The sequence below is a fragment of the Sminthopsis crassicaudata genome, chromosome 1 (assembly GCF_048593235.1).
Source record: "Sminthopsis crassicaudata isolate SCR6 chromosome 1, ASM4859323v1, whole genome shotgun sequence".
Taxonomy (NCBI): domain Eukaryota; kingdom Metazoa; phylum Chordata; class Mammalia; order Dasyuromorphia; family Dasyuridae; genus Sminthopsis; species Sminthopsis crassicaudata.
Genome location: NC_133617.1, coordinates 396142622 through 396166983, shown reverse-complemented (window position 1 = coordinate 396166983; position 24362 = coordinate 396142622). Strand labels below are relative to the sequence as shown.

General features: G+C 34.8%; 2 protein-coding genes across 12 annotated transcripts in view; both read right to left on the bottom strand.

Moving 5' to 3' along the window:
• Positions 1-5809, bottom strand: part of KCTD5 (potassium channel tetramerization domain containing 5) — a 94359-nt gene extending 88550 nt beyond the window's left edge. For both annotated transcript variants that reach the window (XM_074279865.1, XM_074279866.1), the window contains exon 1: positions 4807-5809. In XM_074279865.1, coding sequence (XP_074135966.1) covers positions 4807-5064 — 258 coding nt within the window. In that variant the 5' untranslated portion in view covers positions 5065-5809. The remainder of the gene's footprint in view (positions 1-4806) is intronic.
• A 5914-nt stretch (positions 5810-11723) lies between these two features.
• PDPK1 (3-phosphoinositide dependent protein kinase 1) overlaps positions 11724-24362 on the bottom strand; it is a 157180-nt gene continuing 144541 nt past the window's right edge. For all 10 annotated transcript variants that reach the window (XM_074279860.1, XM_074279854.1, XM_074279858.1 and 7 more), the window contains 3 exons: positions 14896-14953; positions 13442-13594; positions 11724-12063 (listed from right to left, as the gene is read on the bottom strand). In XM_074279860.1, coding sequence (XP_074135961.1) covers positions 11950-12063; positions 13442-13594; positions 14896-14953 — 325 coding nt within the window. In that variant the 3' untranslated portion in view covers positions 11724-11949. The remainder of the gene's footprint in view (positions 12064-13441; positions 13595-14895; positions 14954-24362) is intronic.

Here is a 24362-nt window from a genome sequence, read left to right as displayed (position 1 = left end):
GCTTTTTATTTTCAAAACGTACATGAATAATTCTTCAACATTAATTCTTACAAAACCTTGTGTTCCAATGTTTTCTCCCTTTTCCCTATCCCCTCCCCTAGATGGCAAGTAGTCCAATATATGTTAAACATGATAAAAATATATTAAATTCAATATATACATACATATTTATATAATTATCTTGTCACACAAGAAATAACAGATCAAAAAGGAAAAAAAAAATCAGAAAGAAAACAAAATGCAAGCAAATCACAACAAAAAGAGTGAAAATGTTATGTTGTGATCCACCCTCAGTTCCCAGAGTTCTCTCTGGGTGTAGATACCTCTCTTCATCACAAGATCATTGGAACTGGTCTGAGGCATCTCATTACTGAAAAGAGCCATGTCCATCAGATCATGTAATCTTCTTGTTGCTATATGCAGTGATCTCCGGGTTCTGCTCATTTCACTCAGCATCAGTTCATATAAATCTCTACAGGCCTCTCTGAAAGCATCCTACTTATCATTTCTTATAGAACAATAATATTCCATAACATTCATACCATACCATACCATAACTTATTCAGCCATTCACCAACTGATGAGCATCAATTCTTACCACTACAAAAAGGGCTATTTGCATGTATTCTGAAAAATAATAAATTGTTATAAAAAAAAAAAAAAGGAAAGCTTTCAAAATGTAATTATATAATAATAATTATATAGTAATTACATCTTTATGGGTCATGAAAATAACTGAAAAATACCCCACTGGCATTCATGCAATCTCACAAGATCTAAAAGACAGCTCTCAACATGTTCAATGGATCTCCTCTGATGGATTTACAGAAAAAAAATGAACAAAAATCTGCAGAATAAGAAGTTATGGAGAGGGTGTAATCTGCACCACTGGGAATATCCACATCAATGAGGTCACATATCCAAAGTATTGAAATCTTTCTCTCCCAGTACAATACCCATAACAGAAGCATAATAAACTAAATTATTACAATTCAAGAGGATAACAGAAACATTAGTAACTCCTATAAAGTTCACCAACTCAGAATAAATTGGTAAAAAAATTACTGTTCTGTGAATCCTGCCATTCTGGAATGCAACTGGAATTATGTTCAAAAAGTTATCAAACTGTGCAATACCCTTTGATCCAGTAGTGTTATATAGGCTTATATCCCAAAGAGATCCTAAAGGAGGGAATGGGGCCCATATGTGCAAAAATGTTTGTGGCAGCCCTCTTTGTAGTGGCAAAAAACTAGAAAATGAGTGGATGTTCATCATTTGGAGAATGGCTAAATAAATTGTGGTATATAAATATTATGGAATATTATTTTCTGTAAGAAACGATCAGCAGGATGATTCAGAGAGACTTAGAGAGACTAACATAAAGTGCTGAGTGAAGTGATCAGAACCCAACAATATTATACAACAATCAATTCTGATGAATGTGACTCTTTCCAATAATAAGATGGTTCAGCAAATCAGTTTCAATAGAGCAGTAATGAATTGAACCAGCTACACCCAGCAAAAGAACTCTGGGAGATGACTATGAACCACTGCATAGAATTCCCAATTCCTCTATTTTTGTCACCTGCATTTTGGATTTCCTTCACAGGCTAATTGTACACTATTTCAAAGTCCTATTCTTGTACAGCAAAATAACTGTGGACATGTATATATATATAGTATTTAACTTATACTTTAACATATTTAACATATATTGGTCAACCTGCCATCTAGGGGAAAGGAGGGGAAAAGTTGGAACAAAAGATTTTGCAATTGTCAATGCTGAAAAATTACCCATGCATATATCTTGTAAATAAAAAGCTACAATAAAAAATATATATAATAAGATGGTTCAGGCCAGTTTCAATGGTCTTGTGATGAAGAGAGCCATCTACATCCAGAGAGAGACTGTGGGAACTGAATATGATTACAACATAGTATTTTCACTTCTTTGTTATTTGCTTGTATTTTGTTTTCTCTCATTTTTTTCCTTTTTGATCTGATTTTTCTTGTGCAGCAAGATTATTGTGAAAATAGATATAGAATTTCACAGATTTTAACATATGTATGGGGGAAGGGAAAAAAAGTGGAATACAAGGTTTTGCAAAGGTAAATATTTGGGTGTGCAGGTCTTCACCTCGAGGTCAAGGATTGAAAAAAATACCATGTTTTGAAAATAAAAGGCTGGGGCAGCTAGGTGGCGAAGTGGATAGAGCACCAGCCCTTAAGTCCTGAGTTCAAATTTAGCTTCAGACACTTAACACTTCCTAGCTGTGTGATCCTGAGCAAGTCACTTAGCCCCAATTACCTTAGCAAAAAAATTAAATAAAGAATTGAAAGTGGACAACTCTTACCATAAGCAAATAACTGTTGTAAAGCTATACTCAATTATAAACTCCAAATAATTACAGCTGTTCAAAAATTAAATGAGTTACTGTATGAGGTACAGACATACATATCCAACTACAAAACACACACACACACACACACACACACACACACACACACACACACACACACAAGGAAAATAGAGAGGGATGTTTTAGTCAGAGTTGGACTAGATGAACTCTAAAGTCCTTCCTAGTTCTAGGGATTTTTTACAGTATTTGAAAAGGTAAAAGTTAAAAAAGTTTTCATTTTCTAGTCCAAATTACACTGCAAGTTAGTAACATGTATTCCATAATTCAAGAATGGGAACCAAAAATCAAGGTGAAAGAAGGAATAAGAAGCAGTTCGTTGTAAATAGAAAAAGATAACAGCATTTTAAGTTTGGAGATATTTAAGAATTAAGGATCTTGAGCAGTACAGTTTTGTACAAGGGTAACAATCTGAAGCAGATAGATGGTCAAGGAATATTTTATTGTCACACATACATTATAAGTATTAAATTAATGAAGGACAGTTTACCTAGGCCAACCATCCATAATCCTTTCTAGGGCACTGAAAAACAACAAATGTGTTATTAAGTTAAAGGATAAACTGAAGAGGGCTTAGACTTAACTCCTAATCCTTCATAACACCATTAAAGGGTGCCTTAGCAAGATAAAACCTCTTTCAAAAAAATCATATTAAGGAAAAAAAGCAGGTCAAAATAAATGCTATATAAAAAACTTGTCCCAAATAGTGCTATTGTGCTCAATGTCAAACTTCTGGGAAATTAACAACATCTACATATAGAGAGAGAGCAAGATCTATATCATATAGTTATCAAAGACAACAAATAACTATATTTATAAAGAGAATGGAGAGTGAGCCCTACCCCAGTACTACCTCAAAAAAAAAAAAAAGGCAGGGGGAAGGGAAAGACAACAAAATAAAGTATTCCATTAAATAAAGGGGAAACAAAAGCATGAAAATTTTAAACTAAAATCTCACAGGCACTTCCCAAAGAGTAGAAGAACATCAATTATAGAAGGTAGAAGAGAAAGTGGTAAGTGTTGGGAAAGGGTGAGGGGTAGTTTTCACTAGGGGAAAAGCTGTTGCCAGGACCTCAGCATCTAGGTTGGAAAAAGTTTTTAATAATAGCAGGAATCAAGGCAGATACCAAAAGACTAGGGACATTCCTGCAGCCTAGTAAACAAAAAAGTGAGACTGGAAATTGCAAGGTCTTCCTATTAGAACATTAGGGTAGAAGTGCTGGAGAACTCAGTGGAATGAAAGTAAGGGAAACTCGAGGTCCCTTATAACTCAGCTTCTTAAACTAGTTTAAGACCCCAAATGGGGTCTCCTAACTAAATATGGGAGTTGCAAAATTATGCTTTATTTTCAGCAAATGTTTGATTTGTAGACCTATTTTATTTATATACTTATGTGCCCGGGTCATGTGAAAAGGGATGGTGAGTGGAAAAAGTTTAAGAAATCTTGCCTTTTAAGGTAAGTCATATGAAGGTCTATTCAATTCAGGGAGCGAATCATTTAGGATGATCTCCTCAATCCGGGGAAGAGAATGATGGGCCTCTCACAACAAGAGGGTTTATGGGACACCAGAAATAGCTTTCCAGGGGAAAAAGGGAAGGCACTTCAAAGGGATGGTTTTTTTGAGGATGGTAGAGGGGGAGAAGGGAGGGTACGCTGGGTTCAGGAAACAAAAATGGACAATGTCAACCGAGGGTTGGAAAAGGACAGCAAGGACCCCTGGGGGTCCTCAGGTTGAGAAATGAGAATATTGGCTAGTCCCAAAGTGTGGCATCTGGAATCCTCCCAGTTAGTTAAATGGGATTGAACTACAATGTTACCCTGGGCTCCCCTAGCCTGGGAAGGGCTGGTGTGCAAGTCTTCACCACGAAGTCAAGAACTGAATAAAAGGAGCCCAGAGTCTCCTCGAGAGACGGAATCAGTGTCATGTAGGTGGGGACCTACTTAGGATATAATAATATAAAGAGAAAAAGAAAACGAGGTCTTAGCCTCAGCTCCCGTCGGAAGGACTTGAGTCTCGTCTCCTCAGTCCCAAGAGACCAGAGACTGAAGAAGGGACCACGACAAAACCCGAGCCAACGGCTTCTCAGCTCGGGAACGAGAGAGATGAATGGGAATGGGGGAGTGTCCGCTGGAAGTCGGGACTGAAGGAATGTCGGTCCAGAGGCAGGACAATATGGGGCGTAGAGGTGTCTGAAAGGAGTGGGGTCCGAGGGATGTCTCAGCCCAGGTCTAAGACAATGGGGAGGGGAGAGGGGGCCGGGGAACGCCGAGTATGTCGCGGAAGGCCAGGGTCTGCTTAGCTTGAGTTGGGGGAGGGTAGACACTCCGCCCCAGGACCAAGCAGCGGAGGCCCGAGAGGGGGCGCGTGGCATCCGGCGGGTCTCTCACCTTATCCGAGTCCAAGTCCGGATCTGCCTGGCACAGGCGGTACAGGAAGGATTTCGGGTCCCGGCATAGCGTCTGCCGGGTGGTGAGGAAGTAGGTGCCGCCCACGTTGAGCCGGACCCACTTGGAGCCGCCTCCTGTAGCCCGCTCTCCCAGGGGCGCAAGCCCAGAGCCGCAGCGCCGACATATGCCACCCCCCGGCCCCACCCCGAGCGCAGCGGCGCCAGGAGCCGAGAGTATCTCGCAGTGATTCTCCGCCATGATCTGAGCCCCTCCGATCGGGCCCTACACTCAGCTCGAGGCGGGTAGGCTTTCTCGGGCCGGAAGCGTCCGGTACTTAATACCATCCGCCAGACACTCTCCAGCCAGGCAAGTCCACCCTTCAAAAGGGTCCCGCCGACGGAAGTACCGCCCCGACAGTCCTCCAGAACGGAAGCAGCTCCTTAAATTAGTTCCCCACCCCCTTCTTCGCCTTCGCGTGCCGGAAGTATTCATTCCGAAAGGTGGCCGCCTGCTGGAGATATCGAAGGAGACTGGGAACCGCGCCAACTTTCAAGTTCAAGAGAGCGAGTGGGTCAGCTGCCGAGGTTGCCTCACTCCACCCAGAGACTATAGTCTTCCCCTCTCGTTGGATCAGAGTTCGAGGACCGGGACTCCTAAACTGACTGCCCCAACCCCTTGAGGACCGCCAAGGGTCGCGGAGTAAAAACAAAGCTGAAACTGGCCCTTTGGCCGCTTCAGTGACTTAGCGCAGGAGCTATAGAGCGCTTTCCTCGCGACAGTCCCGCCAACTAGGTGGTGCAAGTATTAATCCTATCTTAGATGGCCCTCAGACTGGTCTCCACTGCTAGTATCAAATCGGGACTCCAGACTTTTTTCAATATAAATAAGAACACAGCACCCACACATCTCTTAAAAAGAAAAACCACTTCTCCTTGGATTCAATTTTCTGTGATGAAAGGGAAGGTCCTGGGTGAGAAATCAAAGAAAAGAGCCAAGACATTGTACACCTAGAGCCCTACATGCTTTTTTTTTTTATTACAAGACTATCGAGCATATGTGAAAAATTCATTCAGTAACTACATCTAAAGCACAAATATCTGGAAAGAGAATAAACAGATTCATTAAATTATGAGATATGATTAAATCATTGACCAAATAGAAAATTTATATAATAAAACCAGAAAAAAAGTTGTAAAATATAGTTTACAATAATTATTCACATTCAAGGCTGTACATCAATACATACAACAAGGTGGCCCCGAACATGAAATTCAATCCAAATAATTCATATATTAGAATTTAAATAACAGACTGAACTAGAGGCCAACAGTAGCCAGCAAATAACCTTATATAAGAATAAAAATACAAAAGTGTATATCCTAATATCATTGCATTATTTGCTTCTGTTTTCATAAGTTCTTTATTTTTTTTTTTTGCTTTGCCTGTACATCAGTTACAGCTACAAACCAGGTAGAGATTATTACATGTTCTAACTGCCACCAACCTGAAAGACAGCTAACATACTATCAAAATGCATTCAATTTCCTAATTTTATGTTGTTAAAAGACAGCTACAGCAGTTCTAAATACTGCCACAATTTAGTACATTTGGCCAACATCCAATCAAACTTAGGACGTAATCATGGAGGCTTTTTCAACAGTAAGAACCCACATTCATAGTCATTCAGACATACAGATTGGATTACAGGGTGGTTTACACAGCTAAAAAATGTTTTCTTTTTATAAATAGTCCACTGTGCATATAGTTTGGAGTTTCTCCACAGATTGAAGAAATAAGTTATGGGGGAAGATAAAGAGGTACACCTAGTTGTTTTGTTTTTAGCTCCCCATGGCTTCTATCTGAACTGAAAATTGCTCTTTGCCATAAGGATAGTTACTTACCTAGAAGAGTTCTCCAAAGGCAGCATTACATATATGTATGTATGTGTGTAGATACATGTGTGTAAATACATATATGTATACATACATGTGTATGTGTGCACACACATATGCTAACTTGGGCCAGAACTTGATTAGAAAATATTTGCCCAAAGACAAAATGATTACACATTCACTACATATAAGGAAAAAGAGATTAAAACCACACCCAACTGAGCAATCATCAATTCATTTCTATGTCTGGGTATGAAAGGAAATAAAATGGAGAAATGAGTAGAGCATTCATAAAGCATAGTACCTTCAGCAAACTCTCTACACCTAATCTCCCACTCCATTTGAAGTTGTATCTGTGGATTCACTCATCACTTGGGGGACCAGCCAGGGATGAGGGAAACTCCAGGGTAGTGCAATCGTCCAGAGAGAAAGGGCTTAAGACCCATAATCTCTATTAAATTAAAAAGTGGTGTTGAGCATGGCTACTAAGGAAATCTGCCTTGCGTGCTTTTTATCTGGAATGATAGAACCTTCTTCTTCCTTAACACCCTTACTAGAATGATGTGGAGAAATCAAGAAATAAACCAGGGATCATTTTATCTTTTGTAAAGCTGTGAAGCCTGCCAATAATTGTTGCAGAAGGGAAGAAAAATATAATTGTACTCAATTATTTCCCTGAATTATTCATTTAAACAACCCTTTCTGAAGACCAAATGCAATCAATTTACTTTTCCTTCATGTTTATTGGACCTCAAAGCCCAAGTGGAACTGAAATCTCAGAGACTGAATAAAAACACTAGCCATTAAAGATCCAAACATCAATCTACCTATGGTTTTGAGTTTGTTTCATTTTGTTTTTTTCAACTACCATATTAAGGCCCTACTACTGGTTCCCAATAACCCAGTGAACATTTTGGAGTTTTTATAATTTATAATAAATTACCTATAAACAATCTATGATCTGCCAAATATGTGGCAATATGAGAGTTCTACAATAATGCTCTTGCAGCTACTAATAGGCACTAAACATTGTAGCTACAACATATATCTCTGAAACATAACATGGAGCACTTAGCTGCCAAATGTCAGTGGTGAAGCTAATTGCATACATAATCTAGAAGCATAATCAAATCCCTTGAGCAATTTTTAAAAAACAGTTTTGAGGAAAATTTGATACTTGACTGCATTCATGACAAGGTATCAATCTAAAGCTTTTATAGGGAGGATGAAAAGCCTTATTCAAATTCATTCTTTGGGACAGATAGCTTTTCACTGCATTTATGTCAGAGATCATAAGCTTTTCATAGGCCATAGATTCAAACAAAAATGTTAATGTATGGTACAGAATTATAAGCTACAAGTGCCAAATGAAGTAGGTACCAGATAAAAGACAATAAAGAGCTCAGTCCTACAGTGGGACCTTACTATTATGTTGTCATAAGACTGCTTTCTAGAGAAAATGCCTTAAATCAAGTTCCTTTTGTACTTTAAGAACTAGATTCCTACTAGGAAGGTTCCAAAAGGAACTAAATTTAAACTGAGTAATAGAGTAAATAATGTTACAACAAGATTCCAGTGAAAAACAGACCATCTATCTGAATGGCAATTTGTAATTTGTCTGCACAGAGTCTTTGGGAGCCTCTTTTCTTTACCAGGGTCTTGAAGGAAGAGTTTTAGCGAAGTGGCAACAAGGCATATAAGACTTAAAAATGAGAAAAGTTCTCCTTACACACTGAAAGTGGTAAAACTACAATGAAACTATTATTTGGAATGCCCTTGCCCATTCTGGATTTTGTAGTTTTGTGGTCCAAATGGGAACACTTACTGCCTAGGGATCTCTGAGAAGCAATAAAACAATCTCTGCATCCAGATGAGAAAGTCAAGGCACAGTAGGCTTTCTGAAGAGATTATTATTATAGTTCTCAGGTCTATTCTTTTCTTTACCCATACAAAGATAGACCAAAACAGAGAGTGAGAAGCTGTTGTGAGCTCTCTGTAACTGTCAAGTCAGAAACTCTTGTTTAGTGCTACCACTCTATTTATCATTCAATTAAAGATGTCTTGGTTGGATTAAATAACAGGGTACCAATTCCCTCCCTGTCCTCCCTAGATGACATATACATACATACAGATATATGATCTTAAATATAATGAAAGGCACCTAAACGCCAGGGCTACAGGGATAGACTAGATTAAATCTGATATGAGTAAGAAAGGGGTAAGAAAATAAAATTATGTCTTCTAAAGGATGGACTTTTGTGTAGGCAACAAAAAACACTTACCTAAAAAGAAGTTAGCTCACAGTGGTATCTGTAACTCTAGCTAATGGCAAAATAATTTCAGTATTTGCAAAAGCTATATAACATCCCCATCTGTTTTAGAATTTAAAAGTGATTATTAATATTAAGGCCTAGGAGGTAGTGGCATGACCACCCAGAAAAGGAAAAGTCCAAAAAAGAATGTGTCCCTTCCCCAAAACAACTACAAAAAAATGCCCTTTTTTAGTGGCCATATATTGGATGTGTCTGTTGCTCCTTAAATAAATGGCCCATGAAAGATGTGTTGGCAAATGCTGTTTGGTATCTTTAGGTTTAATGCAGTTTAAATAACTGCATAAACAAAAAAAGTGGGGTATTCTATAAATGCTTCAGTGAACTTTCCAATATATGCAATTAGGTCAAATGAGAGGGAAGTAATCCTAAAGAAAAATGTTCTAAAATGGTAATGTTAATATCATCTTTTGAAAATATAGTAAGAAAACCTTTCTGCAGCATTAGGAAATAAGAAAAGTTGAATTTGAACCTAAGTACAGATGCTTAATTTAACTTCTTAAAAACCTTTCACAAGTATATGATTTAAAGGCACTACCCAACTGATACCAGTAGAGAAAGACTTTACAAAATCCCCACTCTCTGGGGTCCCACATGAGCCACAAACCTCTCTACACTATTTGGTCCTCCTTGCTGCTCCAACAATGAATTGGGCTCTATATCCAAACAGAAATCACGAGTACCATGAAATGTTCTACTACCTATATTACACTATTGAAGCATTTTGCACCAGTCTATTTTAAGAATAATCAACTGAACATAGCTAGCGAGCAACTAGTTCATGAAAGAGAATATAACTTTGAAATACTCTATGTTACCACATTAGAGGATATAAGAAAAATATTTTCATACCACCTAATTGGGACAAAAAGAAATAGAAGCTTTTCTAAATCTGGATCCAATTTGGCACACTATGTCTGAGACTGATGGATGACTTCTTCAGAGAGAGGGAGAACCTTCTAACTGAACTAAGCCCTATATTAATTATACTATTGAAGATTACATTAAAGAAAAAGCAGAAAAGTTTGTCATCACCCTTGGTCTATAATGGAGATAAATGTGAGAAAATTTCCCATGCAGCAGTATCAAAGCTTTCTCAGAGACCAACCATGCACCACTCATAACAATATCCCAGGAATATTTCTGGGAAAATTAAGAAAATATCTTATCCCTGGCTGGATTACCAGGACTTCTACCTACTTATTCATGAAGAAAATAAAATAACTGAATTAACAATGATGTGGAAATTTAAAAAAGTTATCCAATAGGAGGACACTTCCCTTTAAAGAAAAAAAAAAGTGTCAAAAAGGAAATAAATCAAGTAGAAGAGGAGCTAAGAAAAAACACTAATTTATCAATAAAAGGTGATTAAGTATGATATTTTTACCCCTTTTAATGCAATTATGAGTAACACATCTCCAGGCAAAAACCCTGCTCTTTATAAAAGAGCCAGATGGCTCAGCAGAATTGCTAGAGAACAAATTTAGAGAAAGGTTAAATATAAAGTTAATAGCTCTCTGTTATGTTACAAGAAATGTTCAACCACAATTTAACATAAAAAGGATTCATGTGACATATGACCCTTCAATAATAATGTACTGATGAAACAAAAAGTACCGTACTTTCTTCTTCAGTATCAAAAGTTTCATCTCTGCTCCTCCATTTCTCAATAAGTAAAGTGCCCAAGCACATTTAACTGTTTTAAAAATTATTCTCAGGAAGGATACATTAGATTTGCATCAATTAATGAACAGGAAGGACTGTACATTTCACTACACCACAACCTATTAAAACAATTTTGATAGGATACTTCTCATTCATTTTCATATATCCACTAAAAGCAGGTAGCAACATTCATGAGGGCAGTATATGTGCACATCCTGGAGAAAGGAAAAACCTGAATTCATCTAAAAATGTCAGGAGTATATTTCCTATATCAATGACTAAAATTTATTACTAACTAGTTTATTTTCAGTTAGTATTCATTAAAAGCATGCTGCTACCTGTACGGCCCTCTTGATTAAGGACTTCAAATGCATTTAATTAAAATGACAAGCTTAAAATTTTATATAACCCTCAGGAACCAGTAATTTTAATTTTTAAAAATTTCAGTGCCATGTTCAGCATTTTCTTACTTAAAACCTATACCATATTCTTCACAACATGAAGCCTGCCTGCCAAACATACATCTGGTGCACTCACATAATTATAATAAGTACCACGGAAATTCTGCAACCAGAACTATATTACAGATTATGGAAAAGGGTAAAATCAACCTGACCACAATTGCCATAAACCCAAAAAAAAAAAAAAAAAAAAAAAAGAAAGAAAGAAAGAACAGGAAAATAAAATAAAATAAACCCACAGAGACAATGGCAAAACCTCAGCAGAGGCATTTAAAAGCTCCCTGATGAAATAGAGTTCAATGATAATCTAGATGGGGTCTTGGCAAGGGGAGAAGGGGGAAACAAAATCACAGAAATAATCCCTGTCCCATTTACATACATAGGACTGGTACATGATTTTGGGTGTGTGCATGTAAGACCAGTTTCAATTTATCTTAAGTGAAGTTGGTAATGCAAGGTCTATCCACTAGTTTGCAGCAGAAATTGAGCTGAAGGGCACCAAAGCAAGATCTTCACTGCAACGATATGCATGTGGAAGCCTCAACGGAAGCACAAAGAACAAGCAAAGCGACCCTGAATTCCATTTATGTTTGTTGTTGGTTTTTGTTGTTGTTGTTATTTTTTTTTGTCATTTTTTTTCTTTTTAAATAAAAAACTGCAATATATCAGACATATGATTTCCCCTTGAGATGGCTAACGGGTGGCGTGGGAAGATCCTTCCAATGTGCTGCCGAGCCCATATTGCTGAATCATGGAGCAGCAGGCAGGAGCCAGGCCAGTTTGGGATATGCTTTCCTAGACAGCAGTATTCGGATGGTTCTGGTATCTGTGCCGCCAAACTTCATGTATCTTTTTGCACCACTTATGAGCATTCCCACTTGGGTCCATCAGGTAATATGTCCTGTTAGGCTATAAGGAGATCAGAGTTTAATGATTTCCATAAAATTGCACACCAAAACAACAATGTTAAAATAAGATAACTAAGTTCATACCATAATGTTAACATCAGATAGTGGCTTCACTAAAAAGACATCACCAATTGAAAAAAAAAAAAAACAGGCAAAATCATGGAGAAAGAAAAAATTATCTTCTTTCTTTTCCTTAAGGAAGTAAGGGCCTAACTGTACAGAATGCTGAACTTCAGAAATGGTCACTATATCAGTCAAATGTTTTGTGATAAGGGAAGGCTCACTAAGTGGAGGGTAGAAAGGGACACAGAAGACAAGTAGAAATAATTAGAGTAAAAACAAAAGGTGCCAATAAAATTAAAAACATTATTATTTGGAAAATGGAGGGGAAAAAAAAGAAAAATACAGATTTGAAAAAGTATCAGATTAAATCCTGAATAGAATTAAAAAAAGATTAGGTAGAATTGAATCTTCAAAACAGTATTCTAAATGAGTCTGATCTGTGGTGGAAAGTGAGTAAGTAGCATGAGAAAAATGTTGACTTAGCAAAAAGAGAGATTTTCTCTTTTTGGTCATTCCACCTTAGTGCAGCCATTTATTTATTTATTTATTTGTTTGTTTGTTTGTTTTTCCTGAGCCTGGGGTTAAGTGACTTGCCTAGGGTCACACAGCTAGGAGGTGTTAAGTGTCCGAGACCACATTTGAACTCAGATCCTCCTGAATTCAAGGCTGGTGCTCTATCCACTGTGCCACCTAGCTGCCCCATTGCAGGCATACAAGATAACATGATATAGAAGAAAAGAAAACTTGGAGTCAGAAAAATGTAATTTAAATTCTGGCTCTACCACTTAATAGGTTTGAGACTATGGTCAAGTCTTGAAACCACTCTTGGTTTCCTGATCCATAAAATGAGTATTCTCCCTCAAAAGTTCTATTCTAATGGCTCCTGTGAGACAGAGGTGACCCTGAGTTCTCAAAGCCTGTGCTAATGGAATCAGAAAGACTTCAAATATGGAAATGGTCAGAGAATATGAACCTGTTATCTGAAGACCATCTAAGTGTTGAGAAGCTCATCATGGGGAGGCTGATCATAGCTCCTCATAAGAATCATTTACTCAGCTCTTAAAGAGATATTAGATGTATTAGTATAAAAAGTTTTCACATTAATGAAACCACAAATCTTATGAAGTAGTGAAAGAAAATATTCACACTGTTAACCTGTATAATAGGGTCACTAGAAGGAAATTTATCAACTGCAACACTTTATTTAAAAAGCAGTTATCATCATCATCATCATCATCATTAGAAGATATAAAGGAAAAGAATAAAACTCTTTTAAGTTACAAAGCAAATGAACAGAGCTCAGGAAGAAAACTTACTGTGTGAACAAAAAAGGTCTTAAAATTCTTGGCTTCTGGCCGAAGTTCTTGTGACCAAGGAATCTCTCCTTTCAAAACTTTGTTGACAGGGTCCACATAATACAAATGTGGTCCTTCTGTAAGGAGCAACTGACGACGGCGTGCAAATAAACCCTGATGTAAATAAACATAAAAATCCATGTTTGCCGAAATGAAAAAGCAAGATTTATTTATGGGGGATCATTTCTATGGATTGTCCATTAAAGTTCCTGGAGGCCAACTTCTGTTAGGCAATAAGCCTCTTCATCTGTGTAACCAAGCCAAATTTCTTCAATTCCCATATTGGGAATTGAACTTTGCATAGAGAAAAGGAAAAAATGGAAAAAACAGCCAAGTACTTCCAAGATGGGTATTTAATATAATTGTTCTTTCATTTATCAGATCATGTTTCCAGTGCATATTATGATTTCTATTATACAGATTAATCTATACAGATTAAAAAAAAAAAGCAGGCAAAGTCAAAATTTTCTATTACCCATATAAATTAGCATAAGTTTCAAAAATTGAAAGTTAGAGAACTCCTCCAATCAGGCCCCTTACCACAGTGTTCTTCCCCCACCCTTCCTTTCCAGAATAAAGGGGATTCTACATATGAGTATCTTTTTTTATAGACAGGCTGTATTTCCATTACTTGAGATTTTCTGTTTCAGACTACAGACAGAAATAATAAACCAGCAGAGGAAGAATGGTAATAACACTGGTAGATACAACAAACTAGGAGCAGAAGCTTATGAAAATTTGTTAACTTTTCACTTTTCAGATGAGGACTTAAAAGCTGTTTTAACAAAATTACTATCTATATAAAAATATATATATTCAATTTTAAAATTTTCATTTTTTTGCTTAACAACCAGGAAAAGAAAAAATAATTCTATAACATTAAGGATGACTGATGAAAAACTGCCACAAGTCCCTCTTAAGTTGAAGGGAAATTTTAGCTGGGGAAATCAGGTTAATACACATAATAAAGAATACTGGCCTGAGAGTATGAGACCTGAAATGAATTTTTCTTCTGCCTTCTATCAGAGAAAGGCAAGTTTCCACTTACTGCAATTTCATTCAGTTGTTAAAATGGGTTAATTACTAATTTCAGATAATATAGGAAATATATGAAATGTGAGAAGCATGGAAAAAGTTTTCCCCTTAAAAATCAGGAAACTGAATTATTTAAAATATTTTAAATTTTAATATTCAGTCAATTCACCCTTCTGAACTTCATTTAACTCATCTGTAAAATGGGAACATTAATAATTATACTAATTATCTAACAGGATCTGTAAAATATAAAATACTTGGAGAGTTTAGCTTTTCATATATATTTTAAACCCACTATACAGGAGAAAACACTATTCTGAGAAATACTATTTGAAAACATGGAGATCTATAACAGGATTATCAAAATAAATGTTACTTACCTTCCGTTTATCTACTGGACCCATTTTTAGTATTAAGTTATTTTCTACAAATTGGTGCCTATTAAGAAAAGAAAATGAGAATGAGGTGTTTGTTGAAGAAATCAGTTGGAAATCTACAGAAATTCTTCATATTCTCCTAAATAGATATCTAGCATCCCATTACAATACTACAAAGATTTACATTATTCAAGCTCTGATCATCTATAAATAGTACAAGTAAATTCCAAAATTACAATCCAAAGATACAATTTCTTGACACAAGTTCTTTATCTAAATTTTAAATACTTTAATTTTATTTTAAGGAGAGCTAACAGCACCACATAGACAATAAAAGCATCACCTTGACTTAAGAACTAAAACTTTTCCTTCATTAAACTACTGGGAAAAACATTTCTATATTAATTCTTCATAACCCTACAACAAAACCGGTATCATGACCAGAGATTTCAACTCTCTGAGTCTTACCTATAAGATAAAAGGGTTAGACAAGATGACATTTCCAGCTCTAAAACTATGGCCCAACAATTTTTAAAATTCTACTTAACAATGGAAGTATCACAGATTTCACAAAAGGAAATATCAACCCTTTAAACCCTGAATTTTGGACTGTCTGAAATCAAAGTCACAGTTGGATAACACAAATGTGTAAAATAATGGGTAAAAAGTTAGTTGGTAATCAATAAACTAAGTATAATCTAGCTAATATTTCAAATTGTGTAGAAAAAAAAATCACATTCATTTTAGGGCAAGTATGTGAATAAAGAACTTAGTTTTAAATCTGATATTTAATTTAATTTTCCAAATCATCCTATTCAATAGACTTTATGCAATATTACATTATACTTATTATACTATTCAACCCTGGGGAGACAAAAATAAAAGCAAGACAGTCTCTAACTTTGAAAGGCTTATTACATTCTACTGTGGGGAATAAAATAGCCACAGAAGTAAATACAAAATGTATACAAAGTAAACAAAAATTAAATTAATAAATGGAGCACTAGCATTGGAGAAGAGGCTCAGTTAAGACCTCCTGGGGAAAAGGAGATGAGGTAATGATAATGGGAGTCAGAGAAAAGGTGGAAATAATCAACATCTATTTTGGTCCTGTCTGCACCATGAGAAATTATCTCTACACTAACAAGGAAAATAATAAGTTGCCAGGGATACAAAATAAGTGAGGAAATAGCCTTTTGTTTGGTGTTTTGGTTTTGTTTGTTTTTTTGGTGGGGGGTGATGATATCCACAGTGAGTTCAAATTACCTATAGCATACAAAAAGACACTGAAATCATTTGTGAATCTGACTTCATCCCTTTCTAAAAACTCAGCATCTTGGTATCTTCAGTCATGGTCCAAAGAACGCAATCCAGTTCTCCAATATCATCTTAACCAACTGTTCATTTTCAATATCTCCCATTCTCTTGAAGTTTTACTTGAAATTTAAAGTAGAAATGAAAGTACCACCTGTATGTGTCCTAGTGTGGTATCCCGACCAAGTCTTTATATCGTTAAATATTGATTCTGGGTTTCTTCTGTTGATATTAATTTGTTCCCAAGCACATCAACAGAAATGGATAGTCATCAATATATGTGACAAATAGCAAGAAGCTCTGTTTTACTACAAAAGAGGAAGAAGGTCATTTTTCTTTTTTTTTTTTCCCCTGTGGCTAAATAAGATTATATTTTTAATTAATTTTATAATTATAAAAATTTTTTTGACAGTACATATGCATGAGTAATTTTTTTTATAACATTATCCCTTGTATTCATTTTTCCAAATTTTCCCCTCTCTCCCTCTACTCCCTCCCCTAGATGACAGGCAATCCCATACATTTTACATGTGTTACAGTATAACCTAGATACAATATATGTGTGTAAATCCAATTTTCTTGTTGCACGTTAAGAATTGGATTCCAAAGGTAAAAGTAACCTGGTTAGAAAGACAGTAGTGCTAACAGTTTACATTCAATTCCCAGTGTTCCTTCTCTGGGTGTAGTTGTTTCTGTCCATCATTGATCAACTGGAAGTGAGTTGGATCGAAAAAGGTCATTCTTCAAACTATAGATTTGAGACTATCCAAAACCAAATGAAGTGAGCAACATCAAGAGAATAATTTATGTAACAGCTTATAAAGTCATAATTTTGAAAGACTTAAAAATTATGATCAATAAAATGAGAACTAATATAATAAAGTATGTCACCCACCCTCCTGACAGAGAAGTAATGAATTAAGAAGCAGAATGAGGCATCCTTTTTTTTTTTTTTTTTTTTTGACATAGCCATTATAGAAATCTGTTTTGCTTAAAAAAATGTAGATTTGTTATAAGGGTTTTCTTTTTCTTCTTTCCCTCATTATATTCCTTTCCCCTCCCACTCACAGAAGGTGTGTCTGGGAAAGAAAAAATAAATGCTTGTTGATGGATGTGTGTTTGTATGTGGTGTTGAGCATATTTATTTGCTTATTTATAATCTTGGAAACCGTCCTTTTTGGAATGTGTTACCCAGAATTGTGTATAATCTTCTCGATGTAGTCTAAGATTAGTACAGTGGGACAATGCTATAATTTCCTTTTTTTCTGTAAACTAATGATAGATTTATTTTTTTTGTTAGTCATATTATTTTCCTCATATTGAGTTTCCAGTTGACTAAAAAGATTCAAAAAAAATTACAATCAAGCTATACCCCATACTTACATATAGTAATGGATATTTTTTGGTTTTGTCTATTAAATGAAATTTAAATTTGGCCCAATGTTCTAACAGGTCAAGATATATCTCTGGATCTTAACTTATTTCAAATTTTATATGTGTATCATTTTTGGCTTTTATTCAATTCATTGACAAAAAGCTAATCAGGAAAGGGTCAAGCACTAATGTTTGGGGCACTATACTAAAGAAATCTTCCTAATCATTAAAACCATTCTTTGGTTTTAGCCATTCAAACAATTCCAAATAATAAGCAGACTGTAAGTCTGTGGGGCAAAATTAGATCCAATGCCTGTACAACCTGCAAGGTACCAATCTTAATTCACAAGTCAAACCAAAACAATCACCAGTCCAGATGTCATACATAAACCATAATGTGCTAATGTATGATTCTTACCTATACCTTTCTTTTTTTTATGTAAATCATATACAAATAGAATCAGTCAAATGTTTTGCAAAATTCAAGTAAATTGAATTTAGATGATTCCTTCTGATATATCAGCTAATTCTGATGCGGGCGTAGACCCCTTTAAGATTCCTTGTCTGATCTACAACTTCCTTTGGGACTACCCCAAAACAGTTTCTTCCTTATCTGAAAAGCCTGCCAAGAATTTGCCCACTGCCCCAGGCTTCTTCAAGCAGATAAAAACAGACAAAGTAGAATCATCCCTGGTCAGAGAGCTGAAAGATGCCAGCAAAGATGCTTTGTATCAGAGACTCTCTGTCCCACTGCTTTCAGCGTATATCTTCCTCTATCTAATCCCTTTTACTAACCAGACTTTAACCTTGCTTCCAAACCTTGCAATAAATCTCTTTTTATCAATCTAGGTTTTCGGGCCTGTAAATTCATTTACAGGGGACTCTCACTGCCACTAGACCTGCCGAATCCTAAGAGGTTGCAGGGGAGCTCCATATGACTCGCTGTACCCCAATCCTGCCACTAGATCTCAATTAATCCTATTGAGGTATATACCTCATCATTAGGTATTTACCTCATCATTTGGTTCCCTATTACCTCATCAAATATGATAATATTTTTTAAAAGAATAAATCCCTGCCTTAAGGGACAAAAAGAACTGGAGCTACAGGACAAGTAGGAAAGAATACTGTATATATTATTAAAATACATTATATTTTGTTTAATTCTTTTTCTTTCTCAAAGGAGTGAAGCATTGAAATAACTGCAAAGTAAAGACCAAAAGAACCAATTAAAATCCTTTTTTAAAAGAGTTATTTTGGCATAACGTCTTCTTGACTAATCCATGCCAATTTTTATTTTTCTGCCAATTACTACCTGCATAACTTTGTGTTAAGTCACTTAACTTCTTTGGAGAAGCAATTTCCTCATCTTTCATTTTAGAGCAGCAGAAAAAACCAATAAGGTCCCTTCTAACTCATCTATAATCCAATGACTACTGTTTCTTTTTTTTTAAATATTATCTTATTCATAAATTAGATATCCTATAGAACAAAATCTGTTCTAGAATTTTACCAGACGTTGAGATCATGCTCACTTGTCAACATAATAAAACAATTCAAACTCTTTCCTTTCAAAAACCGAGACATTAATTTGTTATTCTACAATGTATCTTCTATTCTCCATAACTTTTCCAAGTTCATGGAGCTCAATAAAACCATTAGTTCTTCCATTACCCAAAGTCTGTCACTAATCTGCCTTATGTTCTAACTCAGCAGAGAAAGAAGGGGAGTCCAAGATTATTTTTGGTAAACATTCAATTAGTAGGCATGACATGGATATTAAGTTCCACCATGATATACATAGGCAGAGAACCATTATCTCCTTAAGTATATTAGATTTCAATTTGCAATTAACCAATTATGTTCTGTCCTTTCAAATATTATTCTAATTGGCAAAGAAAACATAAGAAAAGAAATTAGCTCTACCTTCAGTCATCAATTATCATATTCCTAATCAAACCATGGTCTATTTTTTTTTGTTTCTCTTTCTCAATATGCCCTTCAAAAAGTTTTTTTTGTTGTTGTCTAAAGGTTTGTAAAACAATATCAATTTACTCTGAGCTTTAGCACACAAAATACTATTCTTACAATTGTTTTCCATGCTATTATATGTTAGGTTCTTACTAAGTGCTAATGAGTACTTAAATTATATATTCATCTCTCATTATATGCCTTTACTTCCTAAACAGACAGCCATTTCTGCTTCATCAGAATTGTTTCTCTTTGTGCCTTTAAATTTCACTCTTGAGAATTTCTCATCTGTCCTAGACTATATTCTTATATATAATTTTTAGTTGATGGAATCCTACCTTTTCTTTTTGGCACATTTTTTTGGGGGGTGCAAACTTTTTATTTGTGTTAAACTTAAATACAAAATGAGAAAAAAAATTTCCGATTCAACATAAAATATTAAATTTCCATTTCCATAAAATCTATGTAATAAATACATGCACATATTTTTTCTTCCTTCCCTATGGCCAGAGAAAGCTAAACTTAAGCAAGAATACATACACAGTTATAACATATACACATACACATATACATATATATGTAAGACAATATTATACATATTTCTGTTTGTCATTTCTTTCTCTAGAAGTAGATAGCATCTTCCTTCACAGGATCAAGTCTTTCCATGTTTTTGTAAATCAGTGAGATAATTATTTCATCTATCTCAGCAGTATTACAATACTATCACACCCTATATAAGAGACTGTTTATGGAAGACTTTTCCCCAATTTTCTACTTTCCTTCTATTCTTGGCTACTTTGGTTTAATTATACAAGAAGGTTTTTTATTATGTTGAATTTTTCCAAATACATGCAAAAATAGTTTTCAACATTCACCTTTGCAGAAGTTGTGTTCCAAATTTTTCTCCCTCCCTTATCCCCTATCTTCTCCTCTAGATAGCAATCTAATATAGGTTAAATATGTATAATTCTTCTAACCCTACTTCTGTATTTGTCATGCTGAGCAAGAAAAATCAGACCAAAAGAGGGGAGGAAAAAGAACTCAAGAGAGAGGAGAAAAAAATAAATAAAAAAAAAGAAATAACAACAATAAAGGTAAAAATACTATGCTTTGATATACATTCAATCTCTATATTTCTCTCTCTGGATGCAAATGGTTCTTTCCATCACAAGTAGAACTGCATTGTACAAGAAATTTTTAATTAAAAATAATCAAAATATCCATTTTATACTTCAATAATGTTCTCATATAGTTTTTAAAGTTTGGTACTGCTGAAACTCCTTCCTTTATAACTTTTCCCTTTGAAATTCTTGACCTTTTGTCTTTCCAAATTAATTGTTAATGTTTTTCTAACTCAGTAAAAATTTTTTTTTAGTAATTTAATTGAGATTTAGGTAAAATTGTAAAATTGTCATTTTTTTTATCATATTGGCTTTATCTATCCATGAACAATAATTATTCCTCCATTTACTTAATTCTGACTTTACTTATATTAAAAATATTTTGTATTTATGTTCAAGTAATTCCTGTGCCTATTTTGGTAGGTATAATCTCAGGTATTTTATACTGTTTAGTCATTTCAAATGGTCTAAAACATTATTAAATAATATTGTTGACACATAATATACTTTCCTATTTTTTTCTTTTAATTAAGTTTATTTCATCTTTAACTGCATCTGATATCATGAATACTATTCTTGCTTTTTATTATACATATTAAATTCTGCTCCAGCCTTTTATTTTATCTCTGTGTATATCATCCCCCATTCTTATTGTGTTTCCTGAAAGCAACATATTGTTGAATTCAGATTTTTAATCTATTCTGAGATCCCTTTCCATTTTACTGGGAAATTCATCCCATTCACTAACTTATAATTTCTTGTCTATTTCCTTCCTTCCTATTTTTCCTCATTATCCTTACCCTATTTATGCTGACTCTCCTCACTCTCCTAATTTACTTCTATCCATTATCTTACTCTTCTATTCCTTAATCTACCCACTACTCTGAATCCCTCCTTTATGCTCTCCTTACATTCTACCTTGATCAATCTTTTTATGAGTTTTTTACCTTTTTTCTTCCCTTCTAATTCTAAATCTATATACCCCTTGTAAAAGTGCCACCTTTATCCTCTTAATTTTTTTCTAAATTTAGAAGACTTTTACATTGTTCCCGGTATATATTGTTCTCTCTTGAACCCATTTCCTATGACAGTAAGGTTCCAGTACTAACCATACTTCCTCACTTACTACTTCTGTACCAATTCTTTCTTTCATCCCTCATTTTTATGAGATAATTATTCCTTTTTATTTCTCCCTACAATTTTATTTTTTTAATGACCCCATCAAACAGCTCTGCCCAAGACTTTCTTTCAAACAATCCAAATAATAATGACAGGCATAAAAATACTGATAACATTTTCATATATAAGTAAAAAAAGTTTGACCTTATTAAGCTACTTATAATTGGTCTTTAATGTCCATCTTACATTTCTATTGGATTTAATATGTCAAATTTTCCATTAAATTTTGGGTGTTTTTTGTTTTTAAATCACAAGCACATAAAAAGGTCTTTCAGTTCATTAAATATCCTTTTTTTTTTTTTCCATTCAGAATTATAATTAACTTTACTGGGTAAGTTACCATTTGTCATAACCCCAGCTCCTTTCTCTATTAAATGGTCCTTCAATATAGTATCTGCTAGGTCTTCTGTAATTTTTACTGTAGCTTACTGTAGCTCCATGATATTTAAAATATAGTTTTTTTGTTTTTTTCTTTCTTGTTGCTTGCAATATTTTCTCCTTAACCTGGGTCTTTGAAAGTTGTTTATGATATTCCTGTAAGTTTTCCTCCTGGGATTTCTTTCAGTGTGATGATCAGTAGATTTTTTTTTTTTCCTATTTCTGTTCTGCCTTTTTGTTCTAGAACTACTGAGTTATTCTCCTTGATCATTTCTCATAATACTGTGTCGAGATTCTTTTTATTTTGATCATAGCTTTCAAGTAGTACAATTATTCTTATATTCTCTCTCTTCAATTGGTTCTCCAGATAAATTGGTTTTTTTCTTCTACTTCTTCATTCTTTTGATCAGTTCTCACAACTTGACCTCAAAAAGCAAAATTAGAACCACAAGGTAGAAATTTTTTGTATTATTTCTTGGTGTCTGGATGGCTCTTTCTTCTAAATGCCCTACAATATGGCTTCTGATTTCTTATTCTTCAACAGAAACTGCTCTCTTCAAAGATACCAATGATCATCTTCATTGCCAAATCTTTTACATTCCTTATCTTATTTGATCATTCTCTTCTCCTGGATACTACTTAATACTCTAGGTTTTATATTACTTACTACTCTTGATTCTCTGACTATGTATCTAACCAATCCTTCTCAGACTCCCTAGCTGGAACTTTGTCTATATCAAGATCAGTAACTTTAAATGTTCCCCAAAGAAGATTCTGTTCTAGATCCCCTTTTCTCTATCCTGATTGTCTCGAAGTGAATATAAATAACAATTGTTGATGGGTCTTGGCTGCCAGTCTTCCCTTCCCAAATTGATTCCTTAAAAAAAAAAGACCTAGGTAAAAAAATGCCATTCTTAGCCTTATTTCTTTCTTATTTAGCCTTAATCATTGAATGAATGGATGGCTGTCTTAGTCAAACTGAGACCTGCCTACTAACCCTAACCCTAACCCTACTGTAGCCTAAAAAGGCTAGTGCATCCAGGGCCATTTCCAATTGTTCTGATCTATATATCTGGTCCCTAGACCCAGATGGTTTCAGAGGAGAAAGTAAGGTTGATGACCTTGCAAAAAAACCCTCTTTCACTCAAATCCTATTCACTTGCATACATGGCCATTACTTCCCTGATGTCATGGAACTTGGCAAGAATGAAGAATAAACAACAAAGTTTATAACTTTGTTATAAAGTTTATAACTACCACCTAAGTTCCAGTCTCATCACCAATTACTTACTTGAATATTTTAAACTGAATATCTCATAGACATCTCAAAAAATCCGGAAACTGCAGAAACTGAGTAGACTTCCCCCCCATTCTGAAAAAACATCTGATTCAACACAGTTAGAGAGTTAAAAGAACTAAAAGAATTGGGACAGACAACCAAGCCTGCATGACTGTACCAGGCCTACAAGTACAGAAAATTAAATCTAAGGCTAATCATATCCCAAAAAGCTACTTGGGACAAATTGAGGCTGGAATTCCCTAACTGGAAAGAGGCTGAGACAGTACTATAGTCCAGTTATGTGATATACATATCTTCAGGATCCAGGAAGTGAGTCAGGAAAAGTCTAAGGAAAAAATGTTAAAACCACAAAGGATTTTAAGAGGCACATAATTTAATTAAAAACTTAAGAACACAAAAAGAAAAGTCAATAGAATACACTAAAACTAGAAGCAAAAATGAGTATTAAACCAAACTACAAATAATTTCTCAATTGATAAATGGTCAAAGGAGATGACAAGCAATTTTCAGATTAAGAAACTAAAGCCATCTATAATTATTTGGGGTAAAAAAAACTCTAAATCACTAATGATTAGAGAAATGTAAATTAAAGCAACTCTAAAGTATCATCCTTCACTTATCAAACTGCCTAATAAGACAGAAAAGGAAAGTGATAATAAATGTTGGAGAGGTTATGACAAAATTGGAACACTAATGCATGGTGGAGTTGTGAAGTGATCCCACAATTCAGGAGAATAATTTAGAACTATGTACAAAGGTCTATAAAACTGTGTATAACTTTTAATCCAGCAATACCATTACTAGGTCTATAATCCCAAAGGATCATAAAAACA